Consider the following 24,728-nt stretch of genomic DNA (forward strand, 5'->3'; position numbering starts at 1 on the left):
TCTTCTCTTGTGTTGTTAGAAGAGGGTGTTTGTTATGACCGTGCCTTTTCTTGGAAAAACTCTATTAGTCTTTGCCCTGCTTCATTCCGTCTTCCAAGGCCAAATTTGCCTGTTACTTCAGGTGTTTCTTGACTTCCTACTTTTGCATTCCAGTCCCCTATAATGAAAAGGACATCTTTTTGGGGTGTTAGTTCTAAAAGGTCTTGTAAGTCTTCATAGAACCGTTCAACTTCAGCTTCTTCAGTGTTACTGGTTGGGGCATTACTGTGATATTGAATGGTTTGCCTTGGAAATGAACAGAGATCATTCTGTCGTTTTTGAGATTGCATCCAAGTACTGCATTTCAGACTCTTTTGTTGACCATGATGGCTACTCCATTTCTTCTGAGGGATTCCTGCCCACGTAGTAGATATAATGGTCATTTGAGTTAAATTCACCCATTCCAGTCCATTTCAGTTCGCTGATTCCTAGAATGTCTCCTTATTGCCAAGTTCAGACTTAAATTGAAGAAAGTGGGGAAAACCACTACACCATTCAGGTATGACCTAAATCAAATCCCTTATGACTATACAGTGGAAGTGAGAAATAGATTTAAGGGCCTAGATCTGATAGACAGAGTGCCTGATGAACTATGGACTGAGGTTCGTGACATTGTACAGGAGACAGGGATCAAGACCATCCCCATGGAAAAGAAATGCAAAAAAGCAAAATGGCTGTCTGGGGAGGCCTTACAAATAGCTGTGAAAAGAAGAGAAGCGAAAAGCAAAGGAGAAAAGGAAAGATATAAGCATCTGAATGCAGAGTTCCAAAGAATAGCAAGAAGAGATAAGAAAGCCTTCTTCAGTGATCAATGAAAAGAAATAGAGGAAAACAACAGAATGGGAAAGACTAGAGATCTCGTCAAGAAAATCAGAGATACCAAAGGAACATTTCATGCAAAGATGCGCTTGATAAAGGACAGATATGGTATGGACCTAACAGAAGCAAAAGATATTAAGAAGAGGTAGCAAGAATACACAGAAGAACTGTACAAAAAAGATCTTCACGACCCAGATAATCACGATGGTGTGATCACTCACCTAGAGCCAGACATCCTGGAATGTGAAGTCAAGTGGGCCTTAGGAAGCATCACTACGAACAAAGCTAGTGGAGGTGATAGAATTCCAGTTGAAAAATGATGCTGTGAAAGTGCTGCCCTCAGTATGCCAGCAAATTTGGAAAACTCAGCAGTGGCCACGGGACTGGAAAAGGTCAGTTTTCATTCCAGTCCCAAAGAAAGGCAATGCCAAAGAATGCTCAAACTACCGCACAATTGCACTCATCTCACATGCTAGTAAAGTAATGCTCAAAATTCTCCAAGCCAGGCTTCAGCAATATGTGAACCGTGAACTTCCTGATGTTCAAGCTGGTTTTAGAAAAGGCAGAGGAACCAGAGATCAAATTGCCAACATCCGCTGGATCATGGAAAAAGCAAGAGTTCCAGAAAAACATCTATTTCTGCTTTATTGACTATACCAAAGCCTTTGACTGTGTGGATCATAAGAAACTGTGGAAAATTCTGAAAGAGATGGGAATACCAGACCACCTGATCTGCCTCTTGAGAAATCTGTATGCAGGTCAAGAAGCAACAGTTAGAACTGGACATGGAACAACAGACTGGTTCCGAATAGGAAAAGGAGTACGTCAAGGCTATATATTGTCATCCTGTTTATTTAACTTATATACAGAGTACATCATGAGAAACACTGGACTAGAAGAAACACAAGCTGGAATCAAGATTGCCGGGAGAAATATCAATAACCTCAGATATGCAGATGACACCACCCTTATGGCAGAAAGTGAAGAGGAACTAAAAAGCCTCTTGATGAAAGTGAAAGTGGAGAATGAAAAAGTTGGCTTAAAGCTCAACATTCAGAAAACAAAGATCATGGCATCCGATCCCATCACTTCATGGGAAATAGATGGGGAAACAGTGGAAACAGTGTCAGACTTTATTGTTTTGGGTTCCAAAGTCACTACAGATGGTGACTGCAGCCATGAAATTAAAAGACGCTTACTCCTTGGAAGGAAAGTTATGACCAACCTAGATAGCATATTCAAAAGCAGAGACATTACTTTGCCAACAAAGGTTCGTCTAGTCAAGGCTATGGTTTTTCCAGTAGTCATGTATGGATGTGAGAGTTGGACTGTGAAGAAGGCAGAGTGCCGAAGAATTGATGCTTTTGAACTGTGGTGTTGGAGAAGACTCTTGAGAGTCCCTTGCACTGCAAGGAGATCCAACCCGTCCATTCTGAAGGAGATCAGCCCTGGGATTTCTTTGGAAGGAATGATGCTAAAGCTGAAACTCCAGTACTTTGGCCACCTAATGCAAAGAGTTGACTCATTGGAAAAGACTCTGATGCTGGGAGGGATTGGGGGCAGGAGGAGAAGGGGACAACAGAGGATGAGATGGCTGGATGGCATCACTGACTTGATGGACGTGAGTCTGGGTGAACTCCAGAAGTTGGTGATGGACAGGGAGGCCTGGCATGCTGCAATTCATGGGTTCTCAAAGAGTCGGAGACGACTGAGCGACTGAACTGAACTGAATCCGTTTTTATAGCTGAGTAACACTCCGTTGTATATATACGTATCACATCTTTTCCATTCATCTGTTGATGGACACTTATGTTGCTTCATTGTCTTGGCAGTAGTAAATAGTACTGCAAAGAACACCAGGGTGCATGTATCTTTTTGAATTAAAGTTTTGTCTAGATACATGCCCAGAAGTGGGCTGACTGGATCATATAGTAACTACTTTTTAAAGGAAACTCTATATTCTTTTCCATAGTGGCTGCACCAGTTTTCATTCCCATGAACAGTGTAGAAGAATTCCTTTTTTCTACACGTACAGCATTTATTATTTGTAGACTTTTTGATGATGGCCATTCTGACCAGTGTGAGGTGATATCTCATTGTAGTTTTGATTTGCATTTCTCTAAATTAGCAAAGTTGAGCATTTTTTCATGTGCTTATTGATTCTCTATATGTCTTCTTTGGAGAAATGTCTATTTAGGACTTCTGCCCATTTTTTGATTGGGTTGTTTGTTTTTTTGATATTGAGTTGTATGAGCTGTTTGTATATTTTGGGGACTAATCCCTTGCCAGTTCCATTATTTGCAAATATTTTCTCCCATTCTATGGATTGTCTTTTCTTTTTCTTTATGGTTTCCTTTGCTGTGCAAAAGCTTAAAGCATTTTTTTCTTTACTGTAGGATCAAGTTATCATGACTCTCTAATCTGGAACATTTCCACAGCATTTCTTTGACATGTATGACATAGGAACCATCCATTTTAATGCAAAACTTCCATGGAAATTGCTTGCTTAGCTAATGCTAGTTTTAGCAAAACTCAGGGTCAGAGATAAATAAATTTAAGATGCAGTTTTCCTCCTAGAACATCATTAGGATCACACAGAATTCTGAATATGAAACACACACCCTAGGGATGCCTGCTTGAATCACTTCATGTCCCATTGTTCTCCCTATTACACTTTTCTAATCAAGGTTTTCTCTGCCCTGGGCATAGTCAGTGGGTAAGACAGACTTTGTGTCTGAAGTCCTATGACTAAAGCTTATTCTCAATTAGAGCTGGGTTTGGGAATTAGAACCAGATCTGGTTTTCTGTTAATTAACTCATAAGAGAAAACTAAGGGCCTGAGTTTAAAAAAAAAATTAATGAGAAGACATTGAAGTCACTGGGAATAGGCTTTTCCAAAATATGTTCTCTTCAGCTTTATTTAATATATTTTATTTTAAAAAAAACTAATACAATTAAGCTAGATTTAGCCCATAACAAGCTCTGGCTTTTTTCTTTCTTTCTTTTTTTTTTAAACAGAGGGGAACATTTGATTAAATTACTATTCATCTGAAAATATTATTTAATGGGGAAAAACCCATTAGATATATAAAGACAGACAACATTAAACAGTAAATTGGGAACAAAGAATCACATGATGTAATGTAGATAACTGAGAAAGAGCTCTTGGCTTTGAAATACATTTTTATGCAATGTCATGTAGCTAAAATCGCTGTCATGGTACCTTCTTGTCCAAAAATGGAAGTCATGTAATTTCCTCACTTTGGCTGACTCGCTGTCTTGGCATGATTTTTGCTGCAGATGAATATAGAGCTGGTTCTTGTCATACTTTAGAAAAATGTCATTGGCAAATAGAATGGAAGCACAAGTAAATTTCTGAATTTTTAGATTTTTTTTAAATAGAGAATTTATTTAAAAATATATTCTTGTGACCAGTGAAAGTAACTATTTTTTTTAAACAGGAAAAACATTAAAATTTGACGGGTGATGATGCAGACTGGGGAGGGTTGTACATGTTTAGGTGATTAACAGCTAATTATCAGCCAGAAATCCGCCCCCACCGTGGATATTAGTTTAGTGAAAAAGAAAACTTTTTGTTTGTTTATAAAACTTAATGAATAAAATGATGGCCATTTAAAAAAACTGAATACTATTCTCATTCAGAGACCAACTAATTTTGGGGCCTATAACCAAGGTCAGGAAGTTAGTAATCAAGTTCATTAAGACAAATGGCTCACTTATTGAATTTAGCCAACACCCCTTGCTCTGGAAACCAGAATGGCCTCGGGGCTAAGAAAGATCTGCCCATACTAAGGGTAAAGCATCTATGATGAATTAAAGGTGTCCAGACGCATCTCTAAGACATTTTGCCTTACGTACTACCCAGAAGGTTAGGCATGATGCAAGCAAAGGGTAGTTATTTTCTGTTTGTGAGAGCCACCCACATTTCCCTGGAACGCCTTTCTCATCATGTAAAGAGAATAAATTGTTTCCTTCTGAATGGGTCTGTACCCATTTGGCTCAGTGCACAAGCAGTCGTGTGCCCTGGGATAAGTTCTGGCCTCCAGCTTCTTTAAGTGGTATTCCACCCCTTAATGTACCTAAATGGAATTCTGAGAGGCGGCTCCCCACTTCCCCCCAGAGAGACAGCTTCTCCAGTGAGTCACGCAGACAGACACACGCCAACGTCTTGGGCGTTTTCTCTACTGAGCAGCAGGCTTGTGTTGCACCAGCATCCCGCGCTGCCTCCAGCGTCAGCAGCCACCTCCTGTTTCCCAGACGAGGCTGCCAACTCTGCTTGGTGCCACAGCCCTGAGGAACCAAGGGCTGGGTCTGAGGATTCAACAGAGTGGGAGGGGAAGGGGGTAACTGATTTCCAGTTCACAACAGGAGCAGCAAGGGTAGGTGCTGGAGGTGGGTAGAGGTGGATTGGTGAACACAGTAAGTGAGTCTAGGGGATTCAAGTGCCTGCAACAGTATTTTAAGCCCCGGGCATTGCTTTTTAAATCACCATGAATAATTTCTTTTCCATTCTCTCGGGAGACCTCGGATATGAGCACTAAATTTTCTTGATTTTAGAAAATTATGAACCTACGGGCTCAGCCACTGTTGGGTTTTAATTACCAGAACACAGTTAGATGATTGGGTAAATTATTGGTTATTTTGCCAGTAGCTTTGAACTCTCCCCGCCTCCATGGGATTATTGCCTTTAAAATGCTAAAATATTTTTAAGTTCCCAAATTCCTGCTGTTGTGTTAAAGAAAGAATGACTCTAACACTTGTCTAAACAGTAAGGAAAGCTTTTCCAGGGCTGTTGTAAGTTGGAGCGTTGCAGTAGGGAAGAGAGCCGAAGTTCAACTCCAAATACAATAGACAACTGGGAATTACAGCCAAAGAGCAGAGGGAGCTAGATGGGAAATTACTGAGAGGAGAGAGACTTCAAAGGTGGGGAGACTTACTAAACCGACTTGAAAGGATTCTTGCTGAAGGCAGGTCAAGGACACAAATGTCAAAGTTGGGAAATGAAGAACTTGATTGCAGCAAGGATGAGGGTTGAGCTCGAGGCTGGTGGAGGGCAGCTTTGTCTTGTGTGGTAAATTGTTCTTTCCACTGCAGTGAGGGGCATAGGGGCTCTGGTACCATTAATCTGAGAGGGAAAAGGCCCTTCTCAGACTTGTACTTGGCAGGTAATAGACACTGGATTGCTCTGCAAAGCCCAGGACTTCCCTTCTGGGCCAGCAGGATCAGAGAGTGGGCCGATGGTTTTCAGGGGCCTGACAGCTTCCAGGCCTCTGCCCACTATGCACCATCTTCACCCAGTCCAGCCAAGCAATTTGTTGTTAAACTGGATCCAGGGAGACTTAGGAGTTTTTAGTTTTATGTTCCAGAGTCAAAATGGAAGAATCAGATCAACTTAAAAATAAATGTTCTTTAGATTATTTCCTTATTACAAAAAATACACCCATTCATAGGAGAGAACAAAATTGATTTTAAAAATTAATTGAAAAATTAGAAAATACAAAAAAGATAAGAAAGACAATAAAGCAGCTATCATCCCGCTGCAAAAGACATCCTCTTTTTTTTCTGTCATTCAGGTCAGGCCATGTTGCGTTAGTCGCTCAGTCATGTCCAATTTTTTGTGATCCCATGGACTGCAGCCCCCCAGGTTCCTCTGTCCATGGAATGCCCCCGGCAAGAATACTGAAGTGGGTTGCTATTTCTTTCTCCAAGGGATTTTCAACACCCAGGGATGGAACCTGGGTCTCCTGCATTGCAGGCAGATTCTTTACCATCTGAGCCACTGGGGAAGCCCACAGGCTATGTTATGTTGTAGTAACACACAACCCCTGCTTTTTTTTTTATCATTTAAAACTGTAAAGATTTATTTCTCACTCACACAAAATTCCTTGGTGGGTTGGCACGAGTTGGGTTTGATAAGCTCTCAGTCAGGGATACACACTTGCCGTCTGGAACAGAGCTGCCGGCCTCAGCTGAGGAACACCGCGTGGGGAATCACACCTCAGCTCTTCAGGTTGGCCACCAGAAGGGATCATCTGTCACATCTTACAAGCCAGACACGTGCCTGACTTCTAGGGGATCAGGAAGTACGAAAAAGACTAGAGCGCTGGCGAACACTAAGGATTACCGAAGCTGTCCTTTCCTTCTTCCTCCCTTTGTTTCCTTCATTCCCTCCTTTTCTTCCTTCTTTCTTTTAATTCAGGTCATGTATTTTACATTGGACATAATATTTTTACATTGAACTTAATTGATGGCCTGCTCGATCCTGGTGAAATAATATCAGATCAGTTTTATTAGTTTATATATTTAAAATATTGGAAACACAATTTTAGATTATAAACTTGAGCTTGTCAAGTAAAGCTTATTCCATTTTTTTTTTTAACTGAGGTAAAATATACATAGAATACACGGAATAAATTTATCATTTCAACCCTTTCTGAGTGTATAATTCAGTAGCATTAAAGTATATTCATATTCATCGCTATCCATTTCCCAGTTTTCCATTATCCCAAACTGAAACTCTGTATCCATTAAACACTAATTCCCCATCCTCTGCCGCCCCTTAGTCCTGGGCAAACATCATTCTACTTTCTGGGTCTGTGTGTTTCTGTCCTCTGTGAGTCCTTCTATCTCAAGTGAGTGGAATCATGCAGTATTTGTCCTTTTGTGACTAACTTATTTCTTACTTCACTTAACATATTGTCTCTTTTCATCAAAGTTGTAGTATGTATCAGAATTCCCTTCCTTTTAAAGACTGAATAATATTCCAACGCATGTATATATCATATTTTGTTTATTGATTTTTCTGTCAGCAGACGCTTGGGTTACTGCTACCTTTTGGCTATTGTGAGTGATACTGCTATGAACACGGGTGTGCCATTCTCTGTTTGTGTCCCTGCTTTCAAGTCTTGTGTATATATTAGATCATTTGGTAATTCTACTTTTTATTTTTTTTTTTACAGTTGAGAGTTATGTTTTATTTGATGATCAAAACTGAGGACTTAAGCCAGGGACACAACCTCTCAGATAGCTCTGAGGGACTGCCCTGAAGAGGTAAGATATAGGATATAGATATCGAGGACATAGAGGAGTTTTTGCAACAAAGACCAGATAGTCCGACTTCAAAAGATTACTGTCAAATAAAAAGAACTGGTGCAGGGAGGAAGCCAGTTCTGACTCCGTGTTGGAAACAGTTTCTTTGACTTGCTTTTATTATTATAATCAGACTCAGTGGCTTGCCTGGAGGACCCTGCCCCTCTGCTTGACTGTAAAGGAAAGTGCCTTTGTTCAGCTCAGGGAGAGAGAGTTTGTCCCTGCCCACCTGTGAATAGAAGAGATTAATACACCCAGTCCATCCTAAAGGAGATCAGTCCTGGGTGTTCATTGGAAGGACTCCTCTTGAATCTGAAACTCCAATACTTTGTCCACCAGATGCGAAGAGCTGACTTATTTGACCCTGATGCTGGGAAAGATTAAGGGCAGGAGGAGGAGGGGACGACAGAGGATGAGATGGTTGGATGCCATCACTGACTCGATGGACATGGGTTTGGGTAAACTCCAGGAGTTGGTGATGGACAGGGAGGCCTGGCGTGCTGCGGTTCATGGGGTCGCAAAGAGTCGGACGTGACTGAGCGACTGAACTGAACTGAACTTTGAAGGCTGGACATTCCTTTGGAGATTTTTACAAGACTGAGGACCCTTTCACTTTACTTCCCCACTGCATCTCCCTCTCTATTCTGCCTTTTGACTTTAGTTTCTCATTGCTTCTTTCTCTCTGATCTGTAAAAGAACCTGGCATCCAGATCCCAATAAGATGGTTATTTTGAGGTGCTAGCCTGCCATCTTCTCAGTCTGCCTGCTCCCCGATTAAAGTTGCTTTCTTGCCTCAGGACCTTGTCTCTTGGATTCATTGGCCTATCGTGTGGTGAACAGTGAGCTTGGACTCCATAACAAAACCAAATATCTCAAGTTAATGAATTTAGCACTTGTGTATGTATGGGAAGATGCAAGAGCTTATTATGCTCACTAAGATCACTCCTTTGATGTGCACCTTGGCTGTCTGGGCCCAGTGTCCAGTGCTTTTACTTTTCACTTTTGAGAAACTGTCGTACTGTTTTCCACAGTGGCTACGCCGTGTTTATATTCCCACCAGCAATACAAGAATCCCAAATTCTCCATATCCTCACCAACACTTGTCTTCTGTTTTCTTGTATATAGCATTCCTAATGGGTATGAAGTAGTATCTCATTGCGGTTTTGACTTGCATTTTGATTTCCCTTCTAATTAATGATGTTAAACACTTTTTCATGTGACAGTGGCCATTTGTGTATCTTCATTGGAGAAATGTCTATTCAGATCCTTTGCTCATTTTTAAATTGAGTCATTTGTCTTTTTGTTGTTGAGTTGTAGGATTTCTTTATATATATATATATATATATATATATATATATATTCTGGATACTAATCTCTTATCAAATATGTGATTTGCAAATATTTTTCCCATTCTGTAGATTGGCTTTTCACTCTGTTAATTGAGTCCTATGATACAGAAAAGTCTTGGATTTTGACAAGATCCAATTTACTTTTCATTTTGTTAGGTGGTTAGAATAGGAAAAAGGAGTCCAAAATGGCAGTGGCTAAAAGACAAAGTAGGGAAAAGCCTGCAAAAATAGAACAAATGAAGGTCTGAGGACCAGAGTGAGGACCTCAGGGAAAACAAACAGCCCTCCTGGCTAGCCCAGTTTACACAGGGCAGGCCCAGCGGGGAGGAGACAAATGTATAAAAGGAGGAAGCCTAGAAGGATTGAGGCCTCTCTTCTCTTGTCTTTTGGGTCGGCCTGGCCTCACTCCTTGAGGGTGTACTGTCAAGGGTGTACTATCCTTTGCTTTTCCTAATAAAACTGAGCTATAACACCACTCTGTCTATTGCTTCAGATTTTCGCTGTGGTGAGACAGAACCAAGGAAATTACACACCCCCCTGACAATTTGTGGTCTGTGCTTTGATGTCATACCTAAGAATTCATTGCCAAAATCCAGTGTCATGAAGCATTTCTCCTATGCTCTCTTCCAAGAGCTTTATAGTGTTTAGCTCTCACATTTAGGACCTATCTTGAGTTAATTTTTATGTATAGTGTAAGGTAGGGGTCCAGTTTCATTCTGTTGCATGTGGTTATTTGTTTCCAAGCACCACTTGTTGAAAAGACTGCCCTTTTCCCATTGAATGGTCTTGGCACCCTTGTGGATTATTCAGTTTTATTTTACACTGAGAAGGGGAAACTGTTAGAATTACATCTCATCTTTTAGATTTCAGTCAGTTTAGTTCAGTCACTCAGTCGTGTCCAACTCTTTGAACCCCATGAACTGCAGCACACCAGGCTTCCCTGTCCATCACCAGCTCCTGGAGCTTGCTCAAACTCATGTTTAAGTCAGTGAAAACATCCAGCCATCTCATCCTTTGTCATCCCCTTCTCCTGCCTTCAATCTTTCTCAGCATCAGGGTCTTTTCCAGTGAGTCAGTTCTTCCAGTTGTTGGATGTTGTCATTATAGACATGCCTGAACCGGCTAAGTCTGCTCCTGCCCCTAAAAAGGGCTCTAAAAAAGCTGTGACCAAGGCCCAGAAGAAGGACAGCAAGAAGCGCAAGCGCAGCTGCAAGGAGGGCTACTCCATGTACGTGTACAAGGTGCTGAAGCAAGTCCATCCGGACACCGGCATCTCGTCCAAGGCCATGGAAGTCATGAACTCCTTCGTCAACATTTTCGAGCCCATCGCTGGTGAGGCATCGCGCCTGGCGCATTACAACAAGCGCTCGACTATCATATCCAGGGAGATCCAGACTGCCGTGCGCTTGCTGCTACCTGGGGAGCTGGCCAAGCACACCGTGTCCGAGGGCACTAAGGCTGTCACCAAGTATACCAGCTCCAAGTAAATCTAATATGCCTAGCCGCTGTTAACTGAGAAGGCAATGGCACCCCACTCTAGTACTCTTGCCTGGAAAATCCCATGGACGGAGGGCCTGGTGGGCTGTAGTCCATGGGGTCGCTAAGAGTCAGATACGACTGAGCAACTTCACTTTCATTTTCAGTTCTTTTAGATTTGCATTTCACTTTTTCATAGGTTTTCAATAATCTATCCATCTGCCAGTTTTTCACTAGCCCTTTGCTTGAGAGTCAATGGGGGTAGTAACTACCTCTATTAAGTCTGACAAAACTCTGCCAGTCTAATGGTACTTGGATGGCTTGGGGAAACCCAGATTGCTCCAAATTTTCTCTGTTGGATGTTCTACAGACTGAGCTTTCCTTCTAAGGAACACATTCCTTTAGCTTAACAAACTTTACAATGCCAGTGCACATGGGCGGTATATAAAATATTCATTACTCACATGCCAGAGTGAATTCATTTACAACATTGCTTTCTTTCCAGTTGATACTGAGAAGATGAGAATTTTAACTTTAACTTGATTTGAGGGTTGGGGCAAAGTAGAAGGAGAGGGAGAAATACTATTTTAAGGACAAAGCTGCATTTCAAGGCGGGCAGGCCTGGGTATGGTGTCACCCTGGGCAACATGAAGTATCAAGCATCATGTACGGACCCAGAAAGAGTGCCGTGGCCCAGACGGGGAAGTAGGAGAATCTAAAGATAAACTTTGCCTACTCCACAGCTGTGCCAGGGAGGGGCTGTGGAAGTAAGCGTGAGTAACCCTGGGATGTGCAGAGCCAAGGCCCGGCCCATTTGTGGTTATTTTTAAGCAGTAGCACATTTTCCTGCAGGCCTGGAGACATTTCTTTTGGTGTTGTCTATCTAATCCTTCTTTTAAGGAACAAGTGAAAAGAGTGCAGTGTTGAAGAACATCTAATAGAGAAAAGGGGGCTCTGGGACAGTTAACGTTTCTGTGACCCTCACCTCCACCTCCCATTCATACACACAAGCACACAACTTTCTTGGTGATTTGTCCTGATTTTGTAATAATTGTAATGTGAAATGATTGCACATATTATATAATAGATATTTAAAATGTAGACTACATTGTTGATGCTGGTGTACCTCCGGTGAGGACTGGGTATTTTAATAGTTTCATTCATATGTTTTGAGAATTAGAATGATTTTTTAATTATTAAAGATTGACATTTTATTCTGCAAACTCCTGTTTCTAGCCAACATCGTCCTTACTATACAGTAAAGTACTTTTACAGTTTGGTTTGGTTATCTTTAAAGCACTTTTTATTCACAAAGGGAAAGATGTATCTAGATCACATTCAAACTTGCATTAATGCTTTATTAGTCTAATTAATTTGGCCACATAAAACTTGACCTTTGCTGAGTCTTAGTCCCATAGAAACTGCTGCCGATGTTACACCCTTAGCAGGGAGTTAAGAACTGCTTAGAGAGTACCTTGAACTGCAAGGAGATCAAGTCAGTCAATCCTATAGGAAATCAGTCCTGAATATTCATTGGAAGGAACTGATGCTGAAGCTGAAACTCCAGTACTTTGGTCACATGATGTGAAGAACTGACTCATTGGAAAAAGACTCTGATGCTGGGAAACATTGAAGGCAGGAGGAGAAGGGGATGACAGAGAATGAGATGGTTGGATGGCATCACCTACTTGATGGGCATAAGTTTGAGCAAGCTCCGGGAGTTGGTGATGGACATGGAAGCCTGGCGTGCTGCAGTTCATGGAGTCACAAAGAGTTGGACATGACTGAGCAACTGAACTGAACTGAACTGAAGAACTACTTATCTCTCACTTCTCAGTCTTTGTACTGTTACAAGAGAGTTGACTTGTACCACTAGAGTGCAGGATATCACAAAGCACTCCAGCCCCATCCAGAATTTTTTTCTTTAACAAATCACACTTGACTGTTAACAAAAGAGGCTATCTTGTGCCATCAGCTAGGGCTTCCACTTTCCATTATCTTTTTGTCAGCATCTTTTTTTTCCGACTTATGTTGTCCAACACTTTGTGTGTGAGTGTTAATTGCTTAGTTGTGTCTGAATCTTTGTGACCCCAAAGACTGTAGCCCGTCAGACTCCTCTGTCTGTGAAATTCTCCAGGCAAGAATACTGGAGTGCACTGCCATCCCGTTCTCCAGGGGATCTTCCCGACCCAGGGATCAAACCCGGGTTTCCTGCACTGCAGGCAGATTCTTTACCAACTGAGCCACCAGAGAAGCCTTGTCTAACACTTCAGGTCCTCAAATTGTGTGACTAATTTCCCCGACTTTCAGGTAGACTGTGTGACCATCCCCTTATCAACTGCAAACACACACATACACACACACACACACACACACACACACAAACACACACACACACACACACACACACATATACACACCGAACAAAGATATACTTGTTTCAGTAGTACACATTTTGTTTGATTAGCTCTTATATATTTCCTTTATTTACATTTTGAGGAACTCATTTTTTCCCTATTTGAAATTATTACTATTATTTGAGGTAATCTCTGACTAAAGTAATACAATAATCAGAAAGCTTTTGTGTAGGGTAGAATAGAATATAAAGCACTTTTAACCTTGGAATAAGATTTTTCTGATAACATTTTTTTTCCTTTTAAAGATTCCAGTGTGGTATCATGGGTGTACACATATGTCCAGACTCATCAGATTGCAACATTAAATATGTGCAGGGTTTTTAATGCATCAGTTATGCCTCAGTTGTTGTTCAGTCGCTAAGTATCCAACTCTTGGCAACCCCATGGACTGCAGCATGCCAGGCTTCCCAGTCCTTCACTATCTCCCAGAGTTTGCTCAAACTCATGTCCATTGAGCCAGTGGTACCATCCAACCATCTCATCCTCTATCACCCCCTTCTCCTCTTCCTCTCAATTTTTCCCAGCATCAGGGTCTTTTTGAGTGAGACAGCTCTTCTCATCAGGTGGCCAAAGGATTGGAGATTCAAGCTGCTTTAAAGAAAATAGCTTTGTTTCTGTTAGATAAATAGCGACTCAGTCTTGCCCCCCACCCAAAAAAATTCCAATAAATGGTAAGAGATACCATATTATTGATTGGAAGGCTCAATATTGTTAAAATGTCAGTTCTCTCCAAAATAATTGTAGCAATTCAATATAATCTCAGCAGGCTTTTTAATATCAAAATTGACAAGATAATTATAAAAGCTACACAGAAATGCAAAGGACCTAAGCTTGCCAGAATAATGTTTAAGAAGAATAAAGCCAGGAAATAAAAAGGAAAGTACAGATTAAGGACAGACAGAAAGTCCAGAAATAGATCCTCACTGATGTGGTCAGTTGACTTTTTTCAAAGAGTTAAGATAATCCAATGGGGGAACAATAGTGTTTTCAACCAAGGGTGCAGAATAACTGGGTATCCTCGTGTAAAGAAAAGTGAATCTCAACCAGTACCTCACAGCATTTACAGGCTTAATTTAAGATGGATCCTCGACATAAATATAAAAGCTAAAACTATAAAGCTTTAGAAAGAGAACAGTAAACATTCATGAGGTGGGGGGAGGCAACTATTCTGATAGGACTCAGAAAGCAATAACCATAAAAGAAAAAAATTATGAATTAGACTTCTTTAAAATGAAATATTTCTGTTTATTAGAAATACAGTAAAGAAAATAAATAAGCATCTATGGCCTGGAAGTAGGCAGTGGCAAATATGTATCTAGTAAAGGATTTGTATCCCAAAGATGTAAAAAACTCCACAATTCAGTAATAAAGATGACCCAGTTTTTCTTTTAACCTCATCAGCATTTATTGAATTGTGAGTTATTGCAGACAGTGCTAATATCTCAGACTCACTCATTCTGATCCTTCTCTCAGCTTCCCCTTGAAAAGGAAGCCTGGAGCGGGACCACCCAAACACCAAAGGGTAGAAGTGAGACACAGAGGAATGCGGGGAGTTGCAGGGAGGGGAGAGGCAGGAAGCAGCAGGACTGGTGCATGGTTAGCCTCTTAGGACACACACACACACACACAGACAAAGAGCAGGGGTGTCCATTTCCGCCCTCCCCAGCAGCCATGTGCACATCAGGGTGGCATCTATGAGATGATTCAGTCCTTCCTATCATGAAGCAAAACACAACTCATTTTTAATTTATTTATTTATTCACTTATTTTTGGTTGTGCTGGGTCTTTGTTGCTGCATGGACTTTTTCTCTAGTTGCAGCGAGCGGGGGCTCCTGGGGCTTCTCACTGTGGTGACTTTTCTTGTTGCTTAGCACAGACTCTCGGGGACATGGGCTTCAGTAGTTGCAGCACATGGGCTCAGTAGTTGTGGCTCCTGCTCTAGAGCACAGGCTCAATAGTTGTGGCACATGGGCTTAGTTGCTCTATGGCATGTGGGATTTTCCCAGACCAGGGATTGAACCTGTGTCTCCTGCATTGACAGGTGGGTTCTTTACCACTGAGCCACTTTTGGAAAGCCCCCAAGACAACCCAGTTTAAAAAAGATGGACAGAAATCGTAAACACACACTTTACAAAGGAAGATAGATGAATGGTCAGCAAACACATGGAAAGATGCTCAACATCATTAGTCATCAGAGAAATGCAAATTAGAACCACAATGAACTGAGACTATACACCCATTCAGTTCAGTTCAGTTCAGTCACTCAGTCGTGTCCGACTCTTTGTAACCCCATGAACTGCAGCATGCCAGGCTTTCCTGTCCATCACCAACTCCTGGAATCCACCCAAACCCATGTCCATTGATTCAGTGATGCCATCCAACTATCTCATCCTCTGTTGTCCCCTTCTCCTCCTGCCCTCAATCTTTCCTAGCATCAAGGTCTTTTCAAATGAGTCAGCTCTTCACATCAGCTGGCCAAAGTATTGAAGTTTCAGCTTCAACATGAGTCCTTCCAATGAACACCCAGGACTGATCTCCTTTAGGATGGACTGGTTGGATCTCCTTGTAGTCCAAGGGACTCTCAAGAGTCTTCTCCAACACCACAGTTCAAAAGCATCAACTCTTTGGCGCTCAGCTTTCTTTATAGTCCAACTCTCATATCCATACATAACCACTGGAAAAACCATAGCCTTGACTAGACGGACCTTTGTTGGCAAAGTAATGTCTCTGCTTTTGAATATGCTATCTAGGTTGGTCATAACTTTCCTTCCAAGGAGTAAGCGTCTTTTAATTTCATGGCTGCAGTAACCATCTGCACCGATTTTGGAGCCCAGAAAATAAAGTCAGCCACTGTTTCCACTGTTTCCCCATCTATTTGCCATGAAGTGATGGGACCAGATGCCATGATCTTTGTTTTCTGAATGTTGAGCTTTAAGCCAACTTTTTCACTCTCCTCTTTTACTTTCATCAAGAGGCTCTTTAGTTCTTCTTCACTTTCTGCTATAAGGGTGGTGTCATCTGCATATCTGAGGTTATTGATATTTCTCCCCGCAATCCTGATTCCAGCTTGTGCTTCTTCCAGCCCAGCGTTTCTCATGATGTACTCTGCATATAAGTTAAATAAGCAGGGTGACAATATACAGCCTCGACGTACTCCTTTTCCTATTTGGAACCAATCTGTTGTTCCATGTCCAGTTCTAACTGTTACTTCCTGACCTGCATACAGGTTTCTCAAGAGGCAGGTCAGGTGGTCTGGTATTCCCATCTCTTGAAGAATTTTCCACAGTTTATTGTGATCCACACAGTCAAAGGCTTTGGTATAGTCAATAAAGCAGAAATAGATGTTTTCCTGGAACTCTCTTGCTTTTTCGGTGATCCAGCAGATGTTGGCAATTTGATCTCGGGTTCCTCTGCCTTTTCTAAAACCAGCTGGAACATCTGGAAGTTCGCAGTTCATATATTGCTGAAGCCTGGCTTGGAGAATTTTAAGCATCACTTCACTAGCATGTGAGATGAGTGCAATTGTGTAGTAGTTTGAGCATTCTTTGGCATTGCCTTTCTTTGGGATTGGAATGAAACAGACCTTTTCCAGTCCGGTGGCCATTGCTGAGTTTTTCAAATTTGCTGGCATATTGAGTGCAGCACTTTCACAGCATCATCTTCCAGGATTTGAAATAGCTCAACTGGAATTCCATCACCTCCACTAGCTTTGTTTGTACTGATGCTTCCTAAGGCCCACTTGACTTCACATCCCAGGATGTCTGGCTCTAGGTGAGTGACCACACAATTGTGATTATCTGGGTTGTGAAGATCTCTTTTGTACAGTTCTTCTGTGTATTCTTGCTACCTCTTCTTAATATCTCCTGCTTCTGTCAGGTCCATATCATTTCTGTCCTTTATCGAGCCCATCTTTGCATGAAATATTCCCTTGGTATCTCTATTTTTCTTGAAGAGATCTCTAGTCTTTCTCATTCTATTGTTTTCCTCTATTTCTTTGCATTGATCGCTGAAGAAGGCTTTCTTATCTCTCCTTGCTATTCTTTGGAACTCTGCATTCAAATGGGTATATCTTTCCTTTTCTCTTTTGCTTTTCACTTCTCTTCTTTTCACAGCTATTTGTAAGGCCTCCTCGGACAGTCATTTTGCTTTTTTGCATGTCTTTTTCTTGGGGATGGTCTTGATTCCTGTCTCCTGTACAATGTCATGAACCTCCATCCATAGTTCATCAGGCACTCTGTATATCAGATCTAGTCCCTTAAATCTCTTTGTCACTTCCACTGTATAGTTATAAGGGGTTTGATTTAGGTCATACCTGAATGGTCTAGTGGTTTTCTCCACTTTCTTCAATTTCAGTCTGAATTTGGCAATAAGGAGTTCATGATCTGAGCCACAGTCAGCTCCTGGTTTTTTTTTTGCTGTATAGAGCTTCTCCATCTTTGGCTGCAAAGAACATAATCAATCTGATTTCAGTGTTGACCATCTGGTGATGTCCATGTGTAGAGTCTTCTCTTGTGTTGTTGGAATAGGGTGTTTGCTATGACCAGTGCATTCTCTTGGCAGAACTCTATTAGCCTTTGCCCTGCTTCATTCTGTACTCCAAGGCCATATTTGCCGGTTACTCCAGGTGTTTCTTGACTTCCTACTTTTGCATTCCAGTCCCCTATAATGAAAAGGACATCTTTTTTGGGTATTAGTTCTAAAAGGTCTTGTAGGTCTTCATAGAACTGTTCAGCTTCTTCAGCATTACTGGTCGGGGCATAGACACACTCATTAGAATGGCTAAAATTTAAAAGACTGACAACATCTAATGTCAATGAGTCTATAACCAACACCCATCAATTGCTAGTGGAAATATAAAGAGAGTATGTCCACTTTGGAAAAAGGCCTAGTAGTTTCAGATAAAAATCAAACATACACCTACCCTTTGACTTGGAAATTCCACTCCCAGAGAGAAATGAAACACATGTTCACAAAAAGGCTTGTATAAGAATGTTCACAGTAGCTTTATTCATAATAGCTTGAGAATGGAAACATCCCACATGTGCCTCAGTAGGAGAATGGATAGACAAATTGTGGAGTGTTCATACAGACAATGAGCTTGTGATATATCCAACAACTTTGGATAAATCTCAAAAAGCCAGACGAGGACATGCTGTGTGATTCCTTTTATAGAAATTCTAGAAGAAGAAAACCTAAGTTTAGAAAAACAACAAAAAAGAATGGTTGCCTCTGAGGACTGGGAAGACATGGAGGTTCTTTCCAGGGAGACAAAAATGTTCTGAATTGTATGAGGAATGTGGATTACAGGTTTGCATCCATTTGTCAGGCTGTACAGCTGAGATTCATGCATGTCAGTGAACATAATAATTGAGTGAGGAATAGGAAGAGGTAAAGGAGATGCAAAAATGATAGGATATTGGTAATTGTTAAATTCATATGATGGATACATGGGAGTTCATTATACTGTTTTCTTTATATATGTTTGCATTTTTCCATAGTAAAAAGTTTTAAAAATGTGTATAAAACTTAAAGGGCTTCCCAGGTGTCTCAGTGGTAAAGAATCCACCTGCAAATGCAGGAGATGCACATTCGATCCCTGGGTCAGGAAGGTCCCCTGGAGAAGGAAATGGCAACCCACTCCAGTATTCTTGCTGGGATAATCCCATGGACAGAGGAGCCTGGTGGGCTGCAGTCCACAGGGTCACAAAGGGTCAGACAGGACTGAGCATAAAATTTAAAAAGTGAATTGATGCATGGATCATGGGCTGTTCTGGTTGTTGCACTTTTCTAGGCAACATCCAATTATCCATATTAATGGGGGAGAACAGTGGTTGAAGATTACAAGCTTTGGAACCATTTATTAGCTCTGTGGCTTTGAAAAAACTCCTTAATTTCCCCATAGTTCCGATCCATCATAGGGTTTTGTGAGGTTTAAATGAGATGAAGTATGTGTAAAGTGCTTGGCCAAGTTCTTGCTCAACAAATGTTAGTTATTATTAGTGGAGAAAAATGGGGCAGAGATCACATTTTAAAAATTTATTTGTATTTGTCTTTGAAAAAACTTTTCTGTTTAATTCCAGTGTGACTGCCTCTGATATTTGGGGAATTGACGTGATGAGATCCCACTGGGGAAGGTTTGGCTGAAAAGAAATTAGAAAAGGGCTCCTGCCCTTTCAGTGAACTTGGAAGTTAATACCTTAATTTTATCTCCATCAGATTGGCTTCAAATTCCTAGCATGAAATGATAAACAACCCCCAAATCTTTTTTTCTTGTTTGCTTTTTTAATAATACTATTTATTTTTATTTCTTTTTTGTCTATCCTTATTTAGGCATAACTGACAGATAAAAATTGTGTATAATTTAAGCTTGATATTTTGATGTATCCATATAATGTGAAATGTTTGCTTTTTTAATTTTATTTTTTTTGTTTTGAGGGCACCTGTCTCTGGGATATTTTGCTGGGGCCAGTATTCCAATTGGCTCTATTTTGTAACTTCAAAACAGCTAGCGGTAGGGAAGAGAAGGCTAAGATTTTTGGACCTAAAAATAGTAAAATAAATAATCCCCAGCTGGCTAATAAAAAAAAAACCAAGTATATAACCATATTCACCCTCAGGCCTGGAGTACACTTCCTTCTGAGTATCTTTCATTAGCAACTGCCACCTCCCAGCCTTCACATTGTTAAAAGAAATCTTTCCCTTTTGTTTGGAATTCCTAACCTCATTCATTCAGGGAAAATGTTTCGAGCACCTTGTTTTTCCTAGTCCATCAGGCACTGGGGAGGCATAACCGGGCACCTCTCATTTCTAAGGCTGGCACTCACTTAATGAATAAGGAGGGTCTTGGGGGAACACAGAGGATTGTCAGGGCAAGTGCCTCTGAGACTCATGGTCGCCCACCCCGTGGGAAGAACAGGGCTCCATTGGTCTGTTTCTTGTTTTACATACTGTTGGGGTTTGGTGTCATATTTCTTTAAAGGACCTAGATGGAATTTGCCAGAAAGAACTCTCTTTGAAGACTTATTTGTGGTGACAGTCTTTTCAGATCCCTTCACAGAAGTTTCTCTTAGCACCACAACTTGTTGTAGAAAAACAGAACTCGGCCCATCTGCTCACGGTCAGAGTTCCCACACACTCACGTGAAGCAGGGAGCTTCCCACGCTCCACTCTGGGCGCCGGCCTGTGAGTCCCTCCTGCTCTGGATCCCTGAGGACACTCACATGCTCTGGTCTGTTTCCGGTGTCTCCCTTCTCAGCCTGAAATGCGAGGACCATCTTTTCAGATGGATGTTGGCCTTCCCAGGGGTCTTCTCCAGGACATCTTGTTTTGGAAGCTTCAGTGTGCTATCCTTCTTCATGTTGTGTTTTTATAAGACCTCTTTTCTTGCTCTTGTTGCCTTCTCATCTTCGTCCCTCCACTGCTTTTTGAAAATATGGATATTTACACTAAGGTTATAGTTGATGCTTTACATGTGTGTATTATTTCCCGTGTTTCTTCAGGATGATTTTGAAGGGCTTGTCTCCCTCACATTCTGGTTTCCCCATCTGTACTTCTGAAACAGGTGGCTAAATTTAGCTTCATTTGAATAACTCAAACACCACATTATTCCACCGATGTCTCTGAGCATTTTAATCATTTTCTTTTTTTTTAATCCCTCTTTTAGGGTTTCACATGTATTTATGAAGCACCTACCATTTCCTCATGTCAGGACTGGGATTTTTCTCAGTCACCTGGAACTTTGCTTCCAACCCTCTTGCTTCCAGGGCTGCCCCCCTTCCCCGACCCCTGCACCCCCTAGGCTGTCTCCATGTCCTTCAAGGCCCCACCAGTGTCCCTGTGGTCAGGCATTGCTACTGGGCTGCTCTGGCCCGTGGCCTCCTCAGCCTCATGAGCGCTTATCACCGCCATCGCTGGCTTGGCAGTTAGTCGTAAATAGTCATGTGACAGGTACCAAACCTCCTGTGCTGTCTTCCACGATTATTACAGTCTCTTCATTTCTGGACCCTACGTCACAATATAGTACTTTCTTCTTGATTGTTTTTAAGTTAACAGCTCTTTGCCTTCTACTTCTCCAGCTTCAATTTTAGGAATCTACATTGATTTTCAAATTACCAGGAAAACTTCTCCCTTTTTCAAAACACTAGTGAACCATGCAGCTTTACCTGCTTCACTGAGGAACTCATCTGAATTTATAGATTCTTGGAACAAAATGAACTGACCTGCCTCCAGTAATTTGTGACCTCTTACTTAGAGACAGAATTCAATTAATCATGTACCAATCAGTTATTACACACACATAATAGTGTGTGTAATAGTTTTTTAAATAGTTGCCTAACAGGTTGCAAAATACTGTGACCCAGGCTTTTATGGAATACAACTTCTTAGTGCAGTTTCTCGGAATATAAATCAAGGGCAAGGTTTGTAATCACATCTCATAGGTTAGAAGTCATTTTTGCTTAAAAATCAACATAATTTGATCTCAGGCAGTTCTTGGGACTAGAAGAAACATTTAAAATTCATTTTGTTTGCCTAAAAATACAAACAAACAAACAAAGAACCCTATAAATTTTCTGCATTCCACAGATTTATCTTAACTAGTGAAGATGAAAGAAAACATCTGTCCAGTCCCCTCTTTAAAGATCTTCATAGGAGGAATTCTGGGCATGTGGAAGGAGTCAGGCTCACAGAGTAGGCCTCCATCTACACAGTACAACCAGGCCTGGGTAGGGCGTTGCAAGGAACTCAGTTCCGGCTTCCTGCTAAGGATAAGTAGACGGCATTTACTCTTCATTATGTGGTTGCTTTCAACAAAATTTATGAGAACGCAAAAGGAAGTTTCTAAACTACTGCCAGATGGCAAGTACTTGGAGCACTGAAATGAGACTGAAACCCAATCAGAAAGAAGCATAACCTATTTAGGGCAAGACATTCAGGCTGCTTTTGAAACTGAGGCGTTTCCAAATCTTCTGTAAAGACATATAGGCTGATTATACAAACTTTGAATAATTTCTTGAGTATAACATTTAGAAATAAAAGTCGAACCTGAGTGACAAAGATGACCTCATAACAGTCTCCAGTATTTGCTGTCTGTTCTATGTTCTTGTTAAGTAAGTTTCTTCCCTGTTGAACCTACTTTTGAAGCTTCCTTTTCCCTGCCTTTGGTACAGATCAGCGGTATCATCACCCCCTGGTACAAATGATGGCTTTCCCAAATATACCCTTGAAAGAACACCTGATATGTATCTTGTTTAGTCCATGATTCTACGTGTCTTTTTCTATCCTCAATGAAGCAGCACTGAATTAGTCTTACTGAGCCATTATTTTTAAAAAGTCTTCTATCAGTTTTATTTACCTATCATCATTCCTTACTCTGGTACTTTCTGTATGAATAGGAACATTTTAAAAACAACAAATCAAAATAGATCCCAGGTATTTTCTGCCCTGCTTACGTAAGCAGTGGCTTTTATCTTCATTCCTATCTTGTTGTCTTCCTGATCAGATATTTATAAAGCACTTTCCAATCATAACAGCCTAATTTCTTGAGAATCAACATTTCGTTCAGAATCGCTGTCTTATAAAGTCAGCACCTGTAGAAAGCTGGATTTCAAGAACACAACTTAATACTAAAGTAGGCATCAAGGGAAAGTGTCAAGTAAGTTACCTGATTCCTCTCCTAGGACCTGGCTGGTTTAATAGGGTTTTGGGTTGACATCTTCACAAATGCTTAACAATGCTGGTATTTGTATATTGACCAGAGCCTTGAGCTAGCTTAATGTTGATTTTCTGCTTGAACTGATTGATCTGTTCTTGGTCTGTTCATTGGTCTCACTCATGTGACTCAGCCTGCATGTTTACAGAACAATGGTGCCTCCTGTGAGCATGAAACAGAGCAAAGCCAACTGGGCCACATGGGGACTGAACCCCTGACCTTGGGCTCGTTAACTCTATTCATAAACCAGGGCAGCACAACAGTCAACCAACTAGTGGTTCACTTGGCAGGAGGGGCCACCATGTGCTGATCTAGTTCAGACCCAGGAAAGTCTATCAGAAAGACAGAGTGTCAGCTGTCAAGAGCAAGACTCACTTGCTTCCATTTTTCATGTTAAAACATCTTGCACATTTTAAAACTAGAATCATATTATGTATTCTACAAACTAGATTTTTGATTCATTAGGTTGAGATTAATCTGTTCTTTTGTGTATTGGAATGTATTCACTATTTTGATTCCATTTTATGACTGTCTTATATTTTACCCATTCTACTGTGATGGATGTTTGATTTCTCCAGTTTTGCTTTATAAGTAGCTCTGCAATGTGTACTTGCATGTATGTCTCCTGGTTTGCACATGTGCGTTTCTCCAGGTTCTGCACATACTTAGGCGTAGGGTTGCTGGCTTTGAGGATACATCGTCCATTTTACCAGGTGATCTCAAAGTGTTTGTGCAGGGCTCTGTTCCAGTTTATACTCCACCAAGTATTCCGGTTATCTCACATCCTGGCCAATATTTGATATTGTCAGACTTTGAAAATTTTGCCAGTGTGGTACGTGTGAAGCTGTATTTTAATTGTATTTAAATACAACCAATTTAATTTTGCTTTTTCCTCCGTTTTCTAGAATACTAGTAGAGTTGAACAGATTTTTTTTTTTTTTGGTAGATTGGCCATTCAGCTTTCCTCTTTTGTCAAGTACCCATTCCAGTGTTCTGTCCAGTTTTTAAAAATACTTTTATTTATTTACTTTTGGCTACATTGGGTCTTTGTTGCTGCATGGGCTTTTCTCTAGTTGCAGTGAGCGGGGGCTACTCTCTAGTTGTGGAGCATGGGTTTCTCACTGCAATGGCTTCTCTTGTTGGGAAGCACGGGCTTTAGGGCTCATGAGCTTCAGTACTTGTGGCCCCCAGGCTCTAGAGCACAGGCTCAATAGTTGTGGTGCACAGGCTTAGTTGCTTCGTGGCATGTGGGATCTTCCTGGATCTGGGGTGGAATCCGTGTCTCTTGCACTGGCAGGTGGATTCTCTACCACTGAGCCACAAGAGAATGGACAACCATCACATGTCCATTTTTCTTTTGGCTTCATCAGCACGCATGTGTATTTATATTCCAGATGGTAATCCTCTGTCAACTATGTGTTGAAAATATCCGGTCCAGTGTGCCTTTTTACACTTCATAATATCTTAGTTTTCATCTTAATGTAACTGGTTTGTACTTTTTGTGTCTTAATACACAAATCTTTCCTCACTGAATGATCTCTTATGTTATCTTTTAACAGTTACATGCTTTCCCATTCTCTATTTAAATATTTAATCCATTTGGAATTCACCTGGACTACTGCATTCACAGATGAGGTCAGTGATCCAAATTCCTTCCCTAAACACCAGCAAAGCTCGGTGGGAAGTCCTCCTGTTTCACACTGATCTGCAAGGCTGGCTCTTGGAAATTGTTTCCCTATGTGGGCATGTTTGCTTCTGGGGTCTATTTGGGATCTCTGTGCCAATGTGACACTTTCTGTCTAGTGTTAA

General features: G+C 41.1%; 1 protein-coding gene across 1 annotated transcript; it reads left to right on the top strand.

The window, feature by feature from the left end:
- The first annotated feature begins 10,426 nt into the window (after positions 1 to 10,426).
- Positions 10,427 to 11,258, top strand: LOC113899647 (histone H2B type 2-E-like). Its single transcript, XM_027552879.1, has one exon. It carries the CDS (start codon positions 10,427 to 10,429, stop codon positions 10,802 to 10,804), a length of 378 nt encoding a protein of 125 aa, XP_027408680.1. The 3' UTR covers positions 10,805 to 11,258.
- Positions 11,259 to 24,728: the final 13,470 nt, after the last annotated feature.

Source organism: Bos indicus x Bos taurus, chromosome 10, assembly GCF_003369695.1.
Source record: "Bos indicus x Bos taurus breed Angus x Brahman F1 hybrid chromosome 10, Bos_hybrid_MaternalHap_v2.0, whole genome shotgun sequence".
Classification (NCBI taxonomy): domain Eukaryota; kingdom Metazoa; phylum Chordata; class Mammalia; order Artiodactyla; family Bovidae; genus Bos; species Bos indicus x Bos taurus.